We start from the raw sequence: 20,525 nt of genomic DNA, 5'->3' as shown, positions 1-20,525 counted from the left end.
AAATCTGAGCAATTTCATGCTTTCTGCTATCCTTGATGGCTGAAATAACCAGCATTTGCTCCTCTGACAATTCTCTTTAGGGTGGATGAAAACTCCACATGACTGCCCTTTAACCGGAGGTGCTACACAGTTCTTGATCACTGATTGCCAGAGAGACTAAGAGCATTTGACAAATTATTAGAAGCCCTCCCACATGGCTGGTGGGAAAGCAATTTAGAATCATCTGTCAAAATTATAAATGCACATTCCCTTCAGCCTAGAGATCTGCTTACTTGCATACGAAATGACACATGTACCAGGTATTTGTCATTTATGGCTGCATCATTTGTTATAACAAGTAGTGGAAAACAACCCAAATGTTCATTATAAGAGGAGTGGTTAAATCCATAACAGTAAAACTGTACAAGAAAATGCCATGTAGAAGTAAAAAGAAATGGGGATGTTCTCTTTGCGCTCTGCAGAAACATTTCCAAGATAGACTAAGTGGAAAAAAAAAAAAGAGGAAGGTGTAGAAAGAGCATGTTATAAGCTGTACTTTGTGTGAAAAAGCAGGAAGAAATCTAGATTGAATTTTGCTTGTACATGCATAAAGAAACTAGGAAAGGATGCGTAGGGGATGTGGGGCAGATGGATGTTGAGGAGCGGGAGAGTTTTTTGCTGTATGTATTTCATTTCATTTTATTCATTTATTTATTTATTTAAGATGGAGTTTCACTCTTCTTGTCCAAGCTGGAGTGCAATGGTGCAATCTCAGTTCACCGCAACCTCTGCCCCCCAGGTTCAAGTGATTCTCCTGCCTCAGCCTCCCAAGTAGCTGGGATTACAGGCACACACCACCATGCCCGGCTAATTTTTGTATTTTCAGTAGAGACGGGGTTTCACCATGTTGATCAGGCTGGTCTTGAACTCCTGATCTTAGGTGATCCACCCACCTTGGCCTCCCAAAATGCTAGGATTACAGGCATGAGCTACTGTGCCTGGCCACTGTATATATTTTAAATCATCTGGGTTAGGATCCATATGAATGTGTTACATATCTGACAATTAAATTCTTGGCCAGGGAATCAGGCTTGGCATCAGTATGTTCTTTCTGAAACTCTCTAGACATAGAAGAGTTGTGAAACAGTGGAAGGGTAGACTGGCCCAGAGATGAAAGATTGCTTCTGCTTTTTTGAGAACTGAAGTCATCTCTCCCATTCCAGTATCCAGCTCTAGGGCTAGCTCAGAGCAAGCACTGAATTCGCATTTGCAAATAGGAGGTGTGGGGCAGGAGCCAGTGAGAAAGGAGGAGGAAAGAGCAAAGGAATTTAAAACCATACTTACCTGGTAGGGGAGATACCAGGATCACGAATTTAAAACTACCACCTGGAGGTCCTGGAACCAAGCCTCCTTGTTGTTCCAGTATTTGCCAGTAGGAGGAGCACTCCCCAAGACACCGGTACAGGATTTGCCAATTTCACCATCCATAAACCCCTCTGGTTTTTCTTTCTTCTTGCTTTGATCAAGAAGCTTTGTGATCTGATCAAATGAGCTAATGTGTTCTTAACTCATAATTAGTTTGTTTTCCTTTTTAAATTAAAAACTAATTTCCTGGATAAATTCGAGATAACCAGTGTGGACTCACATTCCTGGCAAAGCAGATATCAGCTGCGTTGTTAGGCTTTGGGAGCCGTTACGGGTTCATATATGACTTACGTAGAGCTTCTTGACATACTTTGGAACAGTATGTCTTGCGGGCTCTGATGTTAGAGACCTTTGGGTTTTGGGGAGCCCAGGAGGATCGGCTGGTGACCATGGCATTCCGGCTGACTCACTTCTTAGCTGACTCAACGTGGGGGTGTCTTTGGGGTGTCTGAGTTCTTAGGATTCCTCAAATGACCCATTGGGATCCAGCTGCTTTTTCTTCCTTAGTTGAAGTAAAGCGTTTTTTTTTTCTGTGAGATGGAGTCTCACTCTGTCGCCCAGGCTGGAGTGTAGTGGCATGATCTTGGCTCACTGCAAGCTCCGCCTCCCGGGTTTAAGCCATTCTCCTGCCTCAGCCTCCCTAGTAGCTGGGACTACAGGCGCCTGCCACCGCGCCCGGCTAATTTTTTGTGTTTTTTAATACAGACGGGGTTTCACCGTGTTGGCCAGGATGGTCTTGATCTCCTGACCTTGTGATCCGCCCGCCTCAGCCTCCCAAAGTGCTGGGATTACAGACGCCCGGCCGAAGTAAAGCATTTTTAAGTGGTAGGAAAACTAAAGCCATCAAGGACAGACTTCTCTGGCTGGGTGGACACAGCCACTGACTGTTGATTTGCTTTTCTCCCCAGAGCTTTCTCCTACTTGTCTCACACCATCCCCGATTTCACGGACAACTGCCTGATCAACATCATGAAGTGCGGAGAAGACTTCTATGCGACCTCAGAGACCAATTACATCAGGAAAATCAACCCACAGACTCTGGAAACCCTGGAGAAGGTATCAACACATATGTAACCAGCATCACTTCCTGACTCAAGAAAGGGAGAGTCGGAGATGGCCCGGGGCGAGCTTGCTCAGCCTGCAAGGAGCTCACCAGAGGGGCCCCTCCTCTAACACCGTTGGATCCCATGTCCTAGCGCCACACTTAGTGCTAGATGCTAGGCAGGGACTGTGTTGTTTTTATCTTTGTGTCTGTATCAGTTTCCTGGGGCTGATGTAACCAAGTCCTACAAAAAAGATTGCTTTAAACAGCAGAAATTGGCTGAATGCGGTGACCTATGGCTGTAATCCTAGCACTTTGGGAGGTCAAGGCAGGCAGATCACCTGAGGTCAGGAGTTTGAAACCAGCCTGGCCCACATGGTGAAACCCCATCTCTACCAAAAATACAAAAATTAGCCAGGCATGGTGGCAGGTGCCTGTAATCCCAGCTACTCTGAGGCTGAGGCAGGAGAATCGCTTGAACTCCGGAGGGGGAGGTTGCAGTGAGCCCAGATTGCACCACTGCACTCCAGCCTGCGTGACAGAGCGAGACTCTGTCTCAAACAAAAACAAAAACAAACAAATAAAAAAAACAGAAATTTACTCTCTCACAGTTCTGGAGGTTAGAAGTCTGAAACTCAGGTGTCAGCCGGGCCATGCTCTCTCTGAAGACTCCAGAGGAGGATCCTCCCTGGCCCCTTCCGGCTTCTAGTGGTTGCCGGCAACTCCTGGTGTCCTCAGCTTGTAGATGCATCCCTCCACCCTCTGCCTCAGTCTTCACACTGCCTCTCCTTATGGGTCTATGTGTCCAAATGTTCTGCCTTTTTTTTTTTTTTTTTTTTTTGAGACAGTGTCTCACTCTGTCGCCCAGGCTGGAGTGCAGTGGTGCGATCTCAGCTCACTGCAACCTCTGCCTCCTGGGTTCAAGTGATTCTCCTGCCTCAGCCTCCTGAGTAGCTGGGACTACAGGCACGTGCCACCACACTTTGCTAATTTTTTGTATTTTTGGTAGAGATGGGGTTTCACCGTGTTAGTCAGGATGCTCTCGATCTCCTGACCTCATGATCCGCCCTCATGATTACAGGCGTGAGCCATTGCACCCAACCATATTCTGCCTTTTGTAGAGACACAAGTCATTGCATTAGGGCCCACCCCAGTGCCGTATGACCTCATCTTAACTTAATGACATCTATAAAGACCTTATTTCCAAGTAAGGTCACCTTCACAGGTATCCGGGGTGAGGACTTCAACCTGTCTTTTTGCAAGACACAATTCAACCCATAACTGTGTTGATAATTCTTGGCACTGAGGGAGTTCACTGAGAATTTGAATGAATGACTATTGAAACACCTGCGATTCTCAGCAATCCTACCTTCTACTGACCTGAAGAGGGAGGCGTTAGGCAAAAAGCTAGGGCAGAAAAGTCAGTGCTCAAGCACGTACCTTTCCTGGGAAGAATCAAGTCAACATTTTGGTGGGAATCAATAGACCCACTTTCAATTTTCTCCAGCTGGCTCTTCAAAAGTCCAATGTCTCTGCAATACGTTTTAACGATCTGTTAAAGTGATGAGGCTTTTCTTAGCTGTGAAATTATGTCCAGCTCCTTTTAAGCTAGACGGCATCAGTCCAACTGATGACGCTTTCCACAGGGCTACAGAGAGGAAATGCTGGAAGAGAAAGGAGTTATCTGACTCTGGGCTGGAAGTTGTGTTTTTCTGGTGGAGGAAGGGTAGACGGTTGGTCTGCGGCCACTCCATCGTTCTGCAGCTGTGGACTGCAGAGTGAGGGTCATTATTCAGCTCGTTCATCGAGCTTCACTTTGACCAAATGTTTTTGTAACCTCTCCATTCCCAGAATAATCCTCTAAGAGAGGCCTAGAGATTTATGCTTCTGTGCAATGCAAAAGGGCAGAATTTAAGCCGGAATGACAGAGCTGTGGCCAAGATTAGCTCGAAGGCTACCTCTCTGCCCAGGTCATTGCTCAGAGCTTTCTGCAGTGAGGAATCTTGTTTCCATGTTGATGATTCCAGCAAGGTCAGGCAGCAGGATTGGCATGATAGGCACAGAAGCACAACAGCTCCCTAACTCCCCCACAACCTATTAGCTGTCTGAGCCCCTCAAATCCCCATGTGAGGTTGTATCAGGTCACAAGAGTGAAAATCTTCTTTAAAAGCAAATTCTATATCGTTTTCAGATCAACAGTGTACAAAAATATCCCTCATCTCTCTGAACCCAGAATCAGTCACGTTTTCACAGGACTTCAACCTTTCTCCTTTGAAAAACCAGGTGGTGTCATATCTTGCAGGTTGATTATCGTAAATACGTGGCAGTAAATCTGGCAACGTCACATCCCCATTATGATGAGGCTGGAAATGTTCTAAACATGGGCACATCCATTGTGGAAAAGGGGAGGACAAAGTATGTGATTTTTAAGATCCCTCCCACATTACCAGGTAGGCCACTCTGGGGAACTGAATAAAATACAAACAACTAAGGGTGGCTCCTTCTGAAGAGTTCTGTTTTTCGTTGATGACAAAAGACTCAGTGTGGTACTTTCTCTCAAAGATTATTCAAATGGACCATGAACTCAGTACTTTCCTTTAGAAGAAAAGAGGAGTTGCTGGGATTGCTCTTGGAAGAAAGAAATCCCTTTACTATTGTAATTTTCTTTTATTTAGGCTCCAGTTTATTATTTTATTAATTTATCCACCCATCTACCATCCATCCATCCATCATCTACTTACCATCCAACCTTTCATTCATCTACCATCCATCCATTCATGCATCTACTCACCATCCATCTATCCACCATTCATTCATCTACTCACTATCCATCCACCGATCTACCCACCATTCATCCACCTATCCATCACCCATCCACCATCCATCCACCCATCTGCCCATCTACCACTTATCTAGCCAGCCACCCACCATCCATCCACCTATCTACCATCCATCCATTCATCCACCCACACACCATCCCTCCATCCATCCATCTACCCACCATCCATCTACCCACCCATCCACCCACCGTGAATCCATTCATCCATCTACCGATTCTGCCATCCATCCACCCATCCACCCATCCACCGTCCATCCATCCATCCACCCACCATCCATCCACCATCTATCTACCATGAATCCATTCATCCATCTACCCATTCTCCCATTCATCAACCCTTTCACTTACCCACCATCCATCCATCCATTGAGCTACCCACCCACCCATCCATCCATCATTCATCCATCCATCCACCCACCCACCCACCATCCATCCACCATCCATCCACCTACCCATCCACCCACCCACCATGAATCCATTCATCCATCTACCGATTCTCCCATCCATCCACCCATCCACCCATCCACCGTCCATCCATCCATCCACCCACCATCCATCCACCATCTATCTACCCACCCATCCATCTACCCACGATCTATACACCCACCATCCATCCATCCACCCACCCAACATCCATCTACCATCTGCATCTACCACCCATCTATTCACTCACCATCCGTCCATCCACCATCTATGCATCCACCCACCATCCATCCATCTATCTACTATCCACCCATTCATGCACCCGCCCACCCACCTATCGATTCATCCTTCCATCCATTCAGTTTTTCAGTCTCCTGACAAACCTTTCTATGGCAAGATTATGCCACCTACTTTCTTTCCCAGCCCCTGCAGCCGGGGTTCCAGGGCTGTTTAGGGAGCTCAGCCCTGCTGGGATACACTCCAGATCCCTGCCCTGTTCTCCAGGCCTTCTGGACCTTCTCCATGTGGGGCTGGCATCTTGGAGCAAAGCCCAGGCTGACTGTGATTGCATGATCCTGAGGGGGAGGAGGCGGAGGTTCTTAGCCCATGTTTGTCCAGGACCCTCCTGGGAACCACACCCAGGAGACTTAGGCCTGTGAGGACAGCTGACAGGACTCAGGAGACAGTGCAGAACTAAAACAGTGCTTCCTCTGACCTTCTAGTTTAGGAAAAACTGGTTTCTGCCTGTGATCCTTGCTGCTCCCCTATCCCCCACAGTCTTGTAGAGCCCCCTGAGCAAATTACCAGGCTCTGCCTGGAGATGTGAGCCTCTGAGGTCAGAAGGTACACGGAGTGTACTTGCTAAATAGAACTCTCATTAATTAAGCTAGTAAAGGGATATAGGGGTCAAGCTCAGAATCCTAGAATGCCATACCTGGGGATTGTCTAGGCATTTGAGTTTGCCACCTTGTATTACAGAGGAGGACTGTGAGGCTCAGGGGATCAGATGACACACCCCAGTCACACAGCTCCCAGGAGCCACTGACATCCTACAAGCAGAGATCCTCTGAGCACCTGCTCCATGCTGGCGGTGGCACTGGGTCTCATGTCCCATCCTGCTCCTCCCAGGCCACAGTGCTTTTCGTTTCAGTTTGCACTGTGTTCCATTTGTTTTATAAAGACAATAAGTATCCCATAACCCCACAGCATCCCTCCCACCAGCCAGCTGTTTACAGGGTGCACAGGTGGCCACAAGAGAGGTGGGGAAGTTTGCAGATAACCCATTATAAGCCAGCCGCAGGCCTGGGTGGGGAGGCCTTTTGACCAGCGGGTGACTCATGTTTGCAAAGGAATAAGAAAACTGAACATGTATTGAGCACCTTCCGTGTCTGGGTGCAGGGCGAGGCACGTGGATGACTGCTTTATTTTATTCTGTTCTCTACCTTCACTCTATGAGAGTCATAATCCCTGATAAAAGAGGAGGAAGGCAAAGGGGGCTGTGTTTTCTTGGCTTAACCCTGTGACTCTGACCATAATGATAGCCCATTCCACTAAGCCTCAGTTTCCCATCTATAAAATGGCCATCCTACAGCCCAGCTTGACTATCTACATTTATATAAAACCCCTAATAATGGCCAGGCGCAATGGCTCACACCTGTAATCCTAGCACTTTGGGAGGCTGAGGCGGGCAGATCACCTGAGGTCAGGAGTTCGAGACCAGCCTGGCCAACATGGCAAAACCCCATCTCTACTGAAAATGCAAAAATTAGCCAAGCATGGTGGCGTGAGCCTGCAATACCAGCTACTCAGGAGGCTGAGGCAGGAGAGTTGCTTGAACCTCAGGAGGCTGAGATTGAAGTGATCTGAGATGGTGCCCCTGCACTCCAGTCTGGCCAACAGAGGGAGACTCAAACAAACAAACAGGTGGAGGCAGGATTTAGCCCTCAGGCTATAGGTGAAGACCCGCGACCTGGAGGGCTCCCTCTTGTTTCAGTGGTTTTCAGATTGTATATGGGATGGGTGCTGAGTGGAAGGTCTCAGCCTGGCCCCCTGCAGCAGCTGCAGCAACCTCATTATCTGTCTAAGCGTTGCTGTTTAATGTAAAGGTTCTTCTCAGCAATGAAGTCAGTTCGTAGGTGACGGTGGTGTGGTCTTGGGGGGCCAGCCAGATCCTGCACAATTCCTGACGCTTCCTTTTTGTCTTACTAGAGGGCAAGAAGCAGGGGAAGAGCCCCTGGAAGCACACAGAGGTGTTCTGCTCCATCCCGTCCCGCTCCCTGCTCTCCCCAAGCTACTACCACAGCTTTGGAGTCACCGAGAACTATGTCATCTTCCTTGAGCAGCCTTTCAGGTTGGATATTCTCAAGATGGCAACCGCGTACATCCGGAGAATGAGCTGGGCCTCCTGCCTGGCTTTCCACAGGGAGGAGAAGGTGAGGTCTGACTGGACTCTAGCCCAGTGGGTGCTGGCTGCCCGTGGAGGGAGGCCGGTGTGCAGGAGGGTGAAAGTTAAGGGAAGGAAGTGGCATGGAAGAGGGAGGACGCTACCAGAGGCATCTACCCACCTTCCAGCGATTTCTGAAGCTGGATGGTCCTTCAGAATGGACCCCAGGCCTTTGTACCTCCATGGTGATGAGTTATTGGATGCAGCTCTCCAGGCAAGGGATTGCCATCTTGGGCAAACATGGAAGCCGTGGCAGTCCCCATATGCCCAGAAATAAAAGGAGTGAGTCCTCAGTCCTCATGGAGAGCTGGGCTCCTCCCAGCCTCCGCCCTGTTGACAAGACCCCTTCAGCATGTCTGCTACCAGCGTGTAGCGTTGGGGCAGTAGCTGCCAGAGGTTTAGACGTTGTAATGACAGTATGTTCCACCAGATGGTTCAGTAGAAACCTCTCCTTACATTGAAGTACACCTGAGTGCTCAAAGTATGTATGCATGTATTGCATGCTTGTGTATGTGTACATGTATATTTGCATGTATGTGCATATGTGTATGAACACATGTACATATGTATGTTTGTATGTATGTATTACTATTATTTATTTATTTGTTGGGTTTTTATTGTGGGGGGGTTGTTGTTTTTGAGGCAGAGTCTTGCTCTGTCACCCAGGCTGGAGTGCAGTGGTACAATCACAGCTCGCTGCAGCCTCAACCTCCCAGGCTCAAGCGATCCTCCCACCTCAGGCCTTCAAGTAGCTGGAACCAGAGGCACATGTCTCTTTGCCTGGCTAATTTTTTGTCGTTTGTAGAGATTGGGGTCTTGCTATGTGGCCCAGGCTAGCCTCAAACTCTGGCTTCAAGTGATCCTTCTCCCTTCCCCTCCCAAAGTGCTGGGATTACATGTGTGAGCCATTGCACCTGGTCTTTTTTTTTTTTCTTTTTGCTGTTGTCACTTCACTTTTGTAAAATATCCAGTAGTTCTCAGTGTTACCTATTCAAAGAATATACAAGTATAGAAAGCCATGTATAAAATCCTCCCCAACTCACTTCCACCCTCCCGCCTCCCGTCCACCCCCATGTCTGAAGGGAGCCGCCACATCCCACTGACACTGTGTTACTCCACCATCTCTGCCTTCACGTGCAGTTTTAGTTTTTCTTTTTCTTTTTTTTTTTTTTTGAAATAGGGTCTCACTCTGTCACCTGTGCTGGAGTGCAGTGGTGCGATATCAGTTCACTGCAACCTCCGCCTCCCAGTTCAAGCTATTCTGTTCTCTCAGCTTCCTAAGTAGTTGGGATTATAGGCACGCACCACAATGCCTAGCGAATTTATTTATTTATTTATTTTTGAGATGGAGTTCTGCTTTCATCACCTAGGCTGGAATGCAATGGCACATTCTTGACTCACTGCACCCTCCACCTCCTGGGTTCCAGCGATTCTCCTGCCTCCACCTCCTGAGTAGGTGGGATTACAGGCGCGTGCCACCATGCCTGGCTAATTTTTTGTATTTTTGGTAGAGATGGGGTTTTGCCATGTTGGCCAGGCTAGTCTCTAACTCCTGACCTCAAGTGATCTGCCCGCCCAGCCTCCCAAAGTGCTGGGATTACAGTGTGAGCCTCCGCACCCTGCCAAGGCTCCAGTCTTAGATGGAGCCTGCACCTGGCAGATTCTCCCCAACGTGGTCATTGCCAGGGAGCTGGGATGTCAGCACAACGGAACAAGGGGACCGTGCACACTGGCGCGTCTCTCCAAACACTGTCCTCCTAGTGACTGCAAAGACTCTGGAAGCAAAGCATCCCTCCTCTCCATCTGAAAGATATACTCGTGGAAATACAATAAACAGCTCTCATTTTGGGGGGCACTTTTGTCTGTCTGGTGTTGTGGAGCAGACACAGAATGCAGAATGGGGACACAGTCCTGAGCCTAGCTCCTGGCAGGGCTGGGTTTTGTTCAGCCCCCAGATGCACAGTGCCAGGCTGAGAGAGGGTGAGCTGAGCCCTTGATGTGTGTCCTTTTTCAGACTTATATCCACGTCATCGACCAAAGGACCAGGCAGCCTTTGCAGACCAAGTTTTACACAGACGCCATGGTGGTCTTCCATCACGTCAACGCCTACGAAGAGGACGGCTGCATCATGTTTGACGTCATTGCCTACGAGGACAACAGCCTCTACCAGCTCTTCTACCTGGCCAACCTGAACCAGGACTTCAAGGAGAACTCCAGGCTAACCTCGGTCCCCACGCTCAGGAGGTTTGCCGTGCCCCTCCACGTGGACAAGGTAATGGCTTCTAAGGAGGTCCCTTTTCTTTCTAGAGAGATATGGGCCCAGGTGTGAAGTTACTTTGGCCCTTATTTGATTGACATTGAAATCCAAAATGAACTGTTCTTGAAAAAAAAAAAGTTTTCATTGTTTTTCGCAAAGTAGTACCGATTCATAATAAAAACTTTAGAAAATATAGACAAGTAAAAAGGAAAAAAAAATCCCTAGAAACCTCCCACCGAAGATGATCATTGCGGATATATATGTTTGTCTCCCAGGCTCTCTCTCTCTGTCTCTGTGTGTGTGTGTGTGTGTGTGTGTGCTTGTGTGTGTGTGTGTGTGTGTGTGTGTGAATCTTCATTTTAATCATAACGTACATAATTTTTTTTTTTTTTGAGATGTAGTCTCGCTCTGTCACCCAGGCTGCAGTGCAGTGTTGCGATCTCGGCTCGCTGCAAGCTCCGCCTCCCGGGCTCACGCCATTCTCCTGCCTCAGCCTCTGGAGTAGCTGGGGCTACAGGCACCTGCCCCCACGCCCGGAGAATTTTTTGTATTTTTAGTAGAGACGGGGTTTCACCGTGTTAGCCAGGATGGTCTCGATCTCCTGATCTCGTGATCCACCCGCCTCAGCCTCCCAAAGTGCTGGGATTACAGGCGTGAGCCACTGCGCCCAGCCGTCGTACATAATTTTTAACAGCTTTATTGAGATGTAATTGACACAGCATACAATTTGCCCTTTAATTAATTTATTTATTTTTTTTTTGAGACAGAGTCTCACTCTGTCACCCAGGCTGGAGTGCAGTGCCATGATCTAAGCTAACTGCAACCTCCACCTTTGGGGTTCAAGCGATTCTCCTGCCTCAGCCTCCCAAGTAGCTGGGATTACAGGGGCTTGCCATCACGCCCAGCTAATTTTTGTATTTTTAGAAAAGACGGGGTTTCACCATGTTGCTCAGGCTGTTCTCGAACTCCTGACCTTATCCACCCACCTTGGCCTCCCAAAGAGCTGAGATTACAGGCGTGAGCTACCGCACCCGGCCTAATTTGCCCATTTAAAGTGATCGACAGTTTTGGTATGTTTTCACAGTTGTGCATCCACCACCACGATAAATTTTAGAACATTTTCATCACCTCCAAAACACACCCCACACCCCTCAGCCATCACCTCCTAGTCCTCCCCTCCCTGCCCCAGGCAACCTGTCATCTGCCCTCTGTCTCTGCGGACTCGCCCTTTCTAGACATCACGTGTAAATGGAGTCTTACAATACGTGGTCTTTTGTGTCCGGCTCCTTTCACATAGCACAGTGTTGTCAAGGCTCATCTGTGTTGTAGTCTGTATAAGTGCTTCATTTCTTTTTGTTGTTGTTGTTGGTTTTTGCTTTTTTGCTTGTTTTGAGACAGTCTCGCTCTGCCGCCCAGGCTGGAGTGCAGTGGTGTATTCTCGGCTCATTGCAACTTCTGCCTCTGAGGTTCAAGCAATTCTTGTGCCTCAGCCCCCCGAGTAGATGGGATTACAGGTGCCCATCACCATGCCTAAATTTTTGTATTTTTAGTAGAGGTGAAGTTTCGCCATGTTGCCCAGGCCGATCTCGAACTCCTGAACTCAGGCAATCTGCCCGCCCCCGTCTCCCAAAGTGCTGGGATTACAGGTGTGAGCCACCGTGCCCGGCCAGTACTTCATTTCTTTTTATGGCTGAAGAGATACATACTATCTTACAGACTGCTTTTCTTTCTTTTATTTTCTTTTATTCTCTTTTCTTTTCTTTTTTCTCTTCTTTTTTTTTGAGATGGAGTCTTGCTCTGTCGCCCAGGCTGGAATGCAGTTGTGCAGTCTCAGCTCACTGCAAGTTCTGCCTCCCGGGTTCAAGCAATTCTCCTGCCTCAGCCTCCCGAGTAGCTGGCACTACAGGCACCCGCCACCATGCTTGGCTAATTGTTTTTGTATTTTTTAGTAGAGACGGGGTTTCACCGTGTTAGCCAGGATGGTCTCAATCTCCTGACCTCATGATCCGTCCGCCTCGGCCTCCCAAAGTGCTGGGATTACAGGCGTGAGCCACCACGCCCAGCCCAGACTGCTTTTCTACCTATTTATGTATCTAAACATCTCTCCATGACGTTAACTATTCTTTGAAACATCATTTTAAACATTTGCCTAATCGTTCATGGCAGGGATTCATCACCATTTGCTTACACAATTCTCTGATGTTGAAAAGCTCCGTTCTTGCACTAAGAATGACCACCGGGCCAGACATTACACCCAATTAGGGTGATGTGGCCCAGGCTCTGGGCTTGACTTAGGGAGACTTACAAAGGCTTCTGGCTCCAGAACTCACTGACTTCATGACTTAATTAATGTAAATGAAAGCAAATTCAATTCAATTAAATGTTGATGGCTTACGTTGACTAAATGCACGTTATGTGCCAGATACTTTGCTAAGCATTTTGTTTTTCTTACCTCACTTAATGATCAAAACAACCTGTGGGCAACATCCCTGTAGAAGCCTCATTTTACAGATGGACAAACTGAGGCTCAGAGAAGTTAAGAAATGTGGGCAAGGTCACAGCCCAGAGTGGCAGAGCCAAGACCGAAACCTATCCCAGTCTGTCTCTAAACCCTCATTTTTTTGGTGGGGGGATGGAGTCTTGCTCTGTCACCCTGGCTGGAGTGCAGGGGTTTGATCTCGGCTTACTGAAATCTCTGCCTCCTGGGTTGAAGCGGTTCTCTTGTCTCCGTTTCCCAAGAAGCTGGGATTACAGGCATGTGCCAGCACACCCAGGTAATTTTTTTGTTCGTTTGTTTGTATTTTTAGTAGAGATGGGGTTTCACCATGTTGGCCAGGCTGGTCTTGAACTCCTGACCTCAAGTTATCCACCCACCTCGGCCTTCCAAAGTGCTGGGATTACAGGCATGAACCACCGTGGCCGGCCCTAAACCCCTGTTTCTAACTACGAAGGAGTAGGAACTCTGCTATTCTCACCGGTAGCCCTAACTCCTACGAAAGAGCCTCAGATAGGCCACACTGGGCGCTCTGCAGGCCTGGCAGATGGTCCTACAGTATCCAGGGAGCCTTCTCCCACCCTTACCACCCAGTTTCTCAGTGCAGGAATTCAGCCACCCTCCCAGCCAGCGGGCAGGGGAGCTGGCGTTTGAACCGAGGTTTGTCTGACTCCAGAGCTGGGGTCCTCTCCCATCTCTCCAGCATTTTCCCACCCATGGCCGTTTGTGTATCTCTGCCATGGTTTTTGTCATATTTTATATCACCTCTACTTAACATTTAAAAATCCGTATTTTTTTCATTTCAATCAATTCACTCTCTACTTAACTCATTTCAAAGGAAACACATCACTACCCAGTAGAAAGCTGGCAATGCTTGCTGCACAGAGAAGACAAGCATGCAAATAAAATAGTGGAAATAAAGCAGAGGTCTTGAGCTCCAGCCAGAGGGCTGTGGCTTGACAAGACCTGATCTCTCTGTGAAAAAGCAAAGTTTTAAAAGTATTAGGCATTAAAGACATCGTGGCACCTCACTGAGACTCTCCTTGACCTAGTCAGAATGACTGGAAGAGAAAAAGGCATTGATTTTCTGCCCCTTGTGATTCAGGGCTATTGGATGAACAGCCATGACCCATGAAATCAGCACATGAGCCCTGGGCCCCTGCACCCCTTGCTCCAGAAGCACCGCAGTGCAGCCCCTCAGACTGTCTCCTGGTTCCAGGAAGTACTAAGGGGTAACAAGGCACAAAGGTAGTAAGTCTCAAGGCTGACCTCAGCCTAGGGATGGTAGACAGAGAGGAACATGCTCCCTCTCACTGCCACACCTTACAAGATTTTATAACCTTTTGTTATGCTCGAGAATGCTTTGCTTCCTTGGAACCAAGCTAAGAATGTTAGCTTGTGTATCTTTTTTTTTTTTTGAAATGGAGTCTCGCTCTGTCACCCAGGCTGGAGTGCAGTGGCGTGATCTTGGCTCACTGCAAGCTCCGCCTCCCGGGTTCACGCCATTCTGCTGCCTCAGCCTCCCTAGTAGCTGGGACTACAGGCGCCCGCCACTACACCTGGCTAATTTTTTTGTATTTTTAGTAGAGACGGGGTTTCACCGTGTTAGCCAAGATGATCTCAATCTCCTGACCTCGTGATCTGCTCGCTTCGGCCTCCCAAAGTGCTGGGATTACAGGCGTGAGCCCCTGCGCCCAGCCCCCTAGCTTGTGTATCTTTAAAAGCTATCATGTCTTCAGGCACAGTGGCTCACCCCTGTAATCCCAACACTTTGGGAGGCCCAAGCAGGTGATCACCTGAGGTCAGGAGTTCAACACCAGCCTGGCCAACAAGATGAAACCCTGTCTCTGCTAAAAAATGTAAAAATTAGCCTGGCGTGGTGGCCCCTGCCTGTAATCTTAGCTACTCGGGAGGCTGAGGCAGGAAAATTGCTTGAACCCAGGAGGTGGAGGCTGCAGTGAGCTGAGATCCCACCACTGCACTCCAGCATGGGCAACAGAGTGAGGCTCCATCTCAAAAAAAAAAAAAAAAAGAAAGCTGTCGTGTGAACCATCTGTTGCTTTGAAACTAGCAAAGGAAAGCAAGCCCTGGGATGGGTAGCTCCGGCCACGCTTTTTAATTGCTACTTATTGTCCCTTAAATATGCCTTCTTACTGCACTTTCACTGGCTCCGCCTGCATATTGAAATCAGAAAGTCAGGCAGGTGGACATAGCCTGACATGCCCTGATCCAGTGGCTCTGGCTCCATCCCATCCAGAGGTTTACTGGAGAAGCGACTTCAGGAAGATGCTGCCCTTACTCAGATGCCTGCTGGGCCTGAGGCCTTTGCAGGACATTGCTGTCCCCTCTGCCCGCAACTCTGTCCTCCTGGGCTGACACTCCTGCTCCCCCTGGCTGGCTGCACATTGGGATCCCCTGGAGAGCCCTGAGACCCCCATGTCTGGGCCTTGGCTTCAGCCCAGACCAGGGAAGCCCAGGCCCGGGTGTGGTCTCAGAAAACCCCAGTGATTCTGCCATGCAGCCTTGGAGAGAACCTCCAAGGTCAGGGCTCAGCAGCATGACCCGGCAGCTGAGTCCGGATCCTGTAATGGTGCCTTGTAGCTCTTCGTCAACATTTATCTCAAGCGTAAGTAACTTGTTCATTTCTCTCTTCCTGCTCAAGCCTAAGTTCTGGGAGGACAAGGACTCTGTCTCATCAGCAGTTCATCCGCTGCACTCAGAGGGTGCTCTTAAATATTTGAAATGAATGAATGAATGATGAATACATGAAAAATGGGAAGCAAGGTCTCTAAAAGGGCGCAGCATCTACCTTTAGCCTTTGGAACCCGTCCCAGGTGAAAAGTGCTTCCCACATAGAATAGGCAATAGCAAATTCTATTTAAAAGGCCAGGAGGTCCCGAATGTCCAAGATTCTCTTGCTTTGGGGCCAGCTGGGGTCAAAGGAAGGTGGGGCCGTCAGGGCCTCTGGGCACCGTGGGCCTGTTTACGCAGGGCAGTGCGGGGGTGCCTGAGGCAGGGCTCGGCAGTGGCGGGGAGTGGCTGGGAGGGGTGTGGGCAGGGGCGGGTCATCTGGACCTTGGCCCTGCCCTGGTCCTGCGGGGTGCTGTGTGAGGCCCTAGGTTCGTGTGCACCCACGCCTAAGGGGCATTCACAGGAGGAAGCACTTTGGACCTGGAAGGGGTGGCTTTGACGACTGGATCAGTGGGTTTGGTTTCTGTCTCCAAATGCACAAATGCAGACCCTCAAGTAAGAGAAGCACCATTCATGGATGACCTGCTAGGTGCCAGGCTCTGTTCAATGCCTTTTCTGCTCTTCAGCCCTGGCAAGAGGGGCCCCTGCTCTGGGTTTGGCACTTTGGAGGACTGTGGTCCGGCCTTTCTTTCTCCACCAGGACCCCTACTCCACAGGGTGAGTTCACAGGGCCAAGGCATTCTGCCTACCCAGAGGGGTGCCTCCACCCCCACCCCAACCATGTGCTGGACACCTGGGATCCCAGAAGCCCCCAAAGGGCCCAGCCTTGCTTCCAATACCCGCCTTCCTAAGGGCAGACTGCCACTCTGCTGTTCCTGCCACAGGCCCACGAGGTGGCCAGGGCTGGCTGTTGCCTTGGTTGTGCTGGCTAGGGTATCCACGCAGTTAGGGACGGAGCCTGGGATGAGGCAGGAAGGAGCCAAGGATCAGCGACTGCCTTATTCCAGCTCAGAACTCTAAGGAGCCCTGGATTCTCAATTCGCAGTCATCCTTTCAGACCAGCACAGTGCATTGCTGGAACATTCTGTCCAACACAGTAGCTACTAACCACGAGTTGTTATTGTACACTTGAAATGTGGCTGGCGCAGCTAAGGAATTGAATTTTTAATTTTACTTAAGTTTATTTTAAAATTAAATTTAAGGCCAGGAACAGTGGCTCACGCGTGTAATCCCAGCACTTTGGGAGGCCGAGCTAGGCAGATCACTTGAGGTCAGGAGTTCAAGACCAGCTTGGCCAACGTGACAAAACCCTGTCTCTACTAAAAATACAAAAATTAGCCAGGCATGGTGGCTCATGCCTGTAATCTCAGCTACTCAGGAAGCTGAGGCAGGGAAATTGCTTGAACCCGGGAGGCGGAGGTTGCAGCGAGCCGAGATCGTGCCACCGTACTCCGCCTGGATGATAGAGCGAGACTCAGTCTCAAAAAAAAAAAAAAAAAAGTAAAATAAAATTAAATTTAATTCGCAACATATGGCTAGCGATTGCCGTTTGGGACAGCCAGTTCCATGCCATCATGAAGGGCTGTGTGTCAAGGCAGGGAGAGAGATGGTGCTGGACTTAATTTGCTTGGTGTATTTAGACAGAAGGTTGGTGGGCCTCCACTTGTCCTCTCCTCCTGGCTTCTGTGAATTTTAGGGGCTGTTAAGTGCTTTGCTAATCTGCATCACAACGTTCTAAGTTATTTATGATCCTCCATGTCTACAGATGAGAAAGTAACTTGCCCAACTTTTTAGAATCATCCCTGGGATTTGAGCTGGAACTGGAATGTATGCCCGTCTGGCTGCACAATGTGTCTGGCCCTGGACCAGCCTGGTTTTCACGACCATTATTTAATTTAATCCTAACATAATGCTCGGATGCAGGTGGAAGCCACCTCACTTATACCCAGCACCACTCTAAAAGCTACGAATCACCAGCCCGATTTTACACAGACGAGGAAGCTAGCTCTGAGGAAAAGAGGACTGCTCGAATCTGCGCGGAAAAGCACAGCGTTGAATTTCATGTGGCAGGCAGCATTCTAGGGGATGACGGTGATGAGTACTTCTCATGGGAGTTCCCTTAAGTGTAGGGATTTCAATGCAAGCTTGCAAGATGGTGCTGAATTCTGGCTGGAAAGCGATGTCTTCCTAAAACTGAGCATGCTGGCCACCGAAAGTAGCCGAGTCATGTTTGTTATTGCTGTGTGTGGAAAAATTCACAGTTTATTCCTCAACCAGTCCGACCAGTTTGGGGCTGGAGTTATAAGAATCTGTGCAGACCAACTCCCTAAGAATCAAGGCTGGAATGTGCCCAGAGGCCTGTTGCTGTCACATGCTCAGGAAGGTACCAGGAAGGGCCTCCCACCAGCTTGCAGAGCCATGGAGGTGGAGGCATTGAATGTTTCTGTTTATTTTATTTTATTTTTTTGAGACGGAGTCTCGCTCTGTCGCCCAGGCTGGAGGGCAGTGACGCTATCTCGGCTCACTGCAACCTCCGCCTCTCAGGTTCAAGCAATTCGCCTGCCTCAGTCTCCCGAGTAGCTGGGACTACAGGCGTCTGCCACCATGCTGGGCTAATTTTTACATTTTTAGTAGAGATGGGGTTTCACCATGTTAGCCAGGCTGGTCTGGAACTCCTGACCTCAGGTGATCCACCCACCTCGGCCTCCCAAAGTGCTGGGATTAGAGGCATGAGACCCTGCGCTCAGCTAAATGTTTCTAAGACACCACCGATGTGCCAGGTGCTGGGCTCCTTTGTCTCTGCATTTCCTCCCATTTGATTCTTACAGCCACCTGGCAAAGCACATCTTGCCGCTTGACAGCCCAAAGAAAAGCTTACTGAGTTGTGCATTCACTCATTAATTCAGCAGTTACTTCCTGGGCACTAGGTGCCAGGCACTGAGCAAAATCTGGTCCCTGGCTTCATGGGGCAGACAAGGTAAAAGAAGGAAAAGAGCTTCGTAAAGGAGATAATTACAGTTCAGGGCCAGTGCCTTGGAGACACTACAGATTCCAATGGAGTTGTTGGGGAAGGGGTGTTTCTTCTGAGACCTCAGGGTTTGGGGAAGAACCAGCCTCAGGGCCTTTGCACTGCCTTCGCCCTCTACCGGCAATGCTCTTGCTTCTGGGCCAAAGAATCAATGCAAAGGCCCCAGGCACAGGGTCTGCTTCTCTCCGTGTGACTTTGGACCAGTCCCTTTCCTTCTCTAGGCCTCAGTTACTTCTTCTACAAATCGAGACTGAATTAAATTTCTGAGGACACTTGCGGTTCAGCTTCTAAGTTGCAGTAAACTTTTCATGCTCTCCAACAAAAATGCTGCTATGCCTAAAATAGGTTGGTTTTAATTATAAAAGCCATTTTGAGCCAGGTGTACTGGCTCATACCTGTAATCTCAGAACTTTGGGAGGTCAAGAGAGGAGGATGACTTGAGCCCAGGAGTTCGAGACCAAGCTGGGCAACATAGTGAGACCTTGTCTCTACAAAAAATACAAAAATTAACCAAGGATGGTGATGCATGCCCACAGTCCCCCAGCTACTCAGGAGGCTGAGGTGGAAGGATCACTTAAGCCTGGGAGTTTAAGGCTACAGTGAGCTGTCATCACACTACTGTACTCCAGCCTGGGTGACAGAGCAAGACCCTGTCCCAAAATAAAATAGAAGGCATCTTAGAAAATGTAGAAGGTAGAGAAAAGTTTAAATGAGAAGTCAGCCATAACAATAATCTTCTGTCGTCTTGTTCCTCAATATCTTCCAGAGCCTAACCCGTACTCACTTCCAGTAGTGGTGGCAGCAATATAATAATAATAAGTGATAGTAGTAGTAGTATGGCAATAATTGTAATAATAATATAACAACAACAATGTCATCAACAGAAGCAGCTGACATTTATCTAGCACTTACTGTTAAGCAGGCATTCTTGTGAATCATTTGTGCAGATGATGTCATTTAATCTGCACAATAACTCAAAGATGCATATTCTATTAATATACACATAAGGAAACTGAACTATAGAGAGGCCAAGTGACTTGCTCAAGGCCCCATGGTTAGTACATGAGGGAAACAGGGAGTAGTAGATGCTCGATAAATATTTAATCATGCTAAATCCCTCTCCTTGCTTATACTGATGACAGTAAGATACTGAGCACGGCAAAATCTGACTGTAAATTGAGACCAAGAAATGTCCTTGAAGGCTGTTTTTCCACCGAATAATTTTTATTGCATGTTTGTTTTCATTTCTGCAGTGATAACTTTTCCTAGAAGAAAATACTGAAAATACAGAGAGGCATACAAAAAAGAAATTAAAGTCCCCCATAATCCCATCATCTGTTGTATTTTTAATATTTGGTATATTTCAGGCTGGGTGTGGTAGCTCACGCCTGTAATCCCAGCATTTTGGGAGGCCGAGGCGGGTGGATCACTTGAGGTCAGGAGTTCAAGACCACCCTGGCCAACATGATGAAACCCCGTCTCCACTAAAAATATAAAAATTAGCCAGGCATGGTGGAAGGCACCTGTAATCCCAGCTACTCAGGATGCTGAGGCAGGAGAATCGATTGAACCTGGGAGGCAGAGGTTGTGGTAAGCCAAGATCACACCACTGCACTCCAGACTCCAGTCTGGGCAACAGAGTGTGACTCCATCTCAAAAAAAAAAAAAAAATTTTACACACACACACACACACACATTTAGTAGATTTCTCTGTCTCTTCTCAGTGTAACTTTTTTAATGTGGTTGAGCTCAGACTGCATATGCGATTTGTCCTGATGGTGCTTTTACTCAGTGTTATGTGATAAGCATTTCCCATGTTCTCGTAAACTCTTTGGAAGCATCCTTTTAATGGCTGATGCAGCTTTTTATAGGTGAATCATCTAGTACTTTAAAAGTGAGAACTT

The 20,525-nt window shown here is 48.3% G+C and overlaps 1 protein-coding gene across 1 annotated transcript in view; it reads left to right on the top strand.

Moving 5' to 3' along the window:
* The window catches only part of BCO1 (beta-carotene oxygenase 1), a 55,657-nt gene that overhangs the window by 24,600 nt on the left and 10,532 nt on the right, over positions 1 to 20,525 (top strand). Inside the window, exons 4-7 of the mRNA XM_032155886.1 lie at positions 2,313 to 2,460; positions 4,749 to 4,896; positions 7,917 to 8,140; positions 10,166 to 10,423. Coding sequence (XP_032011777.1) covers positions 2,313 to 2,460; positions 4,749 to 4,896; positions 7,917 to 8,140; positions 10,166 to 10,423 — 778 coding nt within the window. The remainder of the gene's footprint in view (positions 1 to 2,312; positions 2,461 to 4,748; positions 4,897 to 7,916; positions 8,141 to 10,165; positions 10,424 to 20,525) is intronic.

The sequence above is a fragment of the Hylobates moloch genome, unplaced genomic scaffold, assembly GCF_009828535.3.
Source record: "Hylobates moloch isolate HMO894 unplaced genomic scaffold, HMol_V3 SCAFFOLD_6, whole genome shotgun sequence".
In the NCBI taxonomy this organism is placed as follows: Eukaryota; Metazoa; Chordata; class Mammalia; order Primates; family Hylobatidae; genus Hylobates; species Hylobates moloch.
This window is presented reverse-complemented; position numbering and strand designations above follow the sequence as displayed.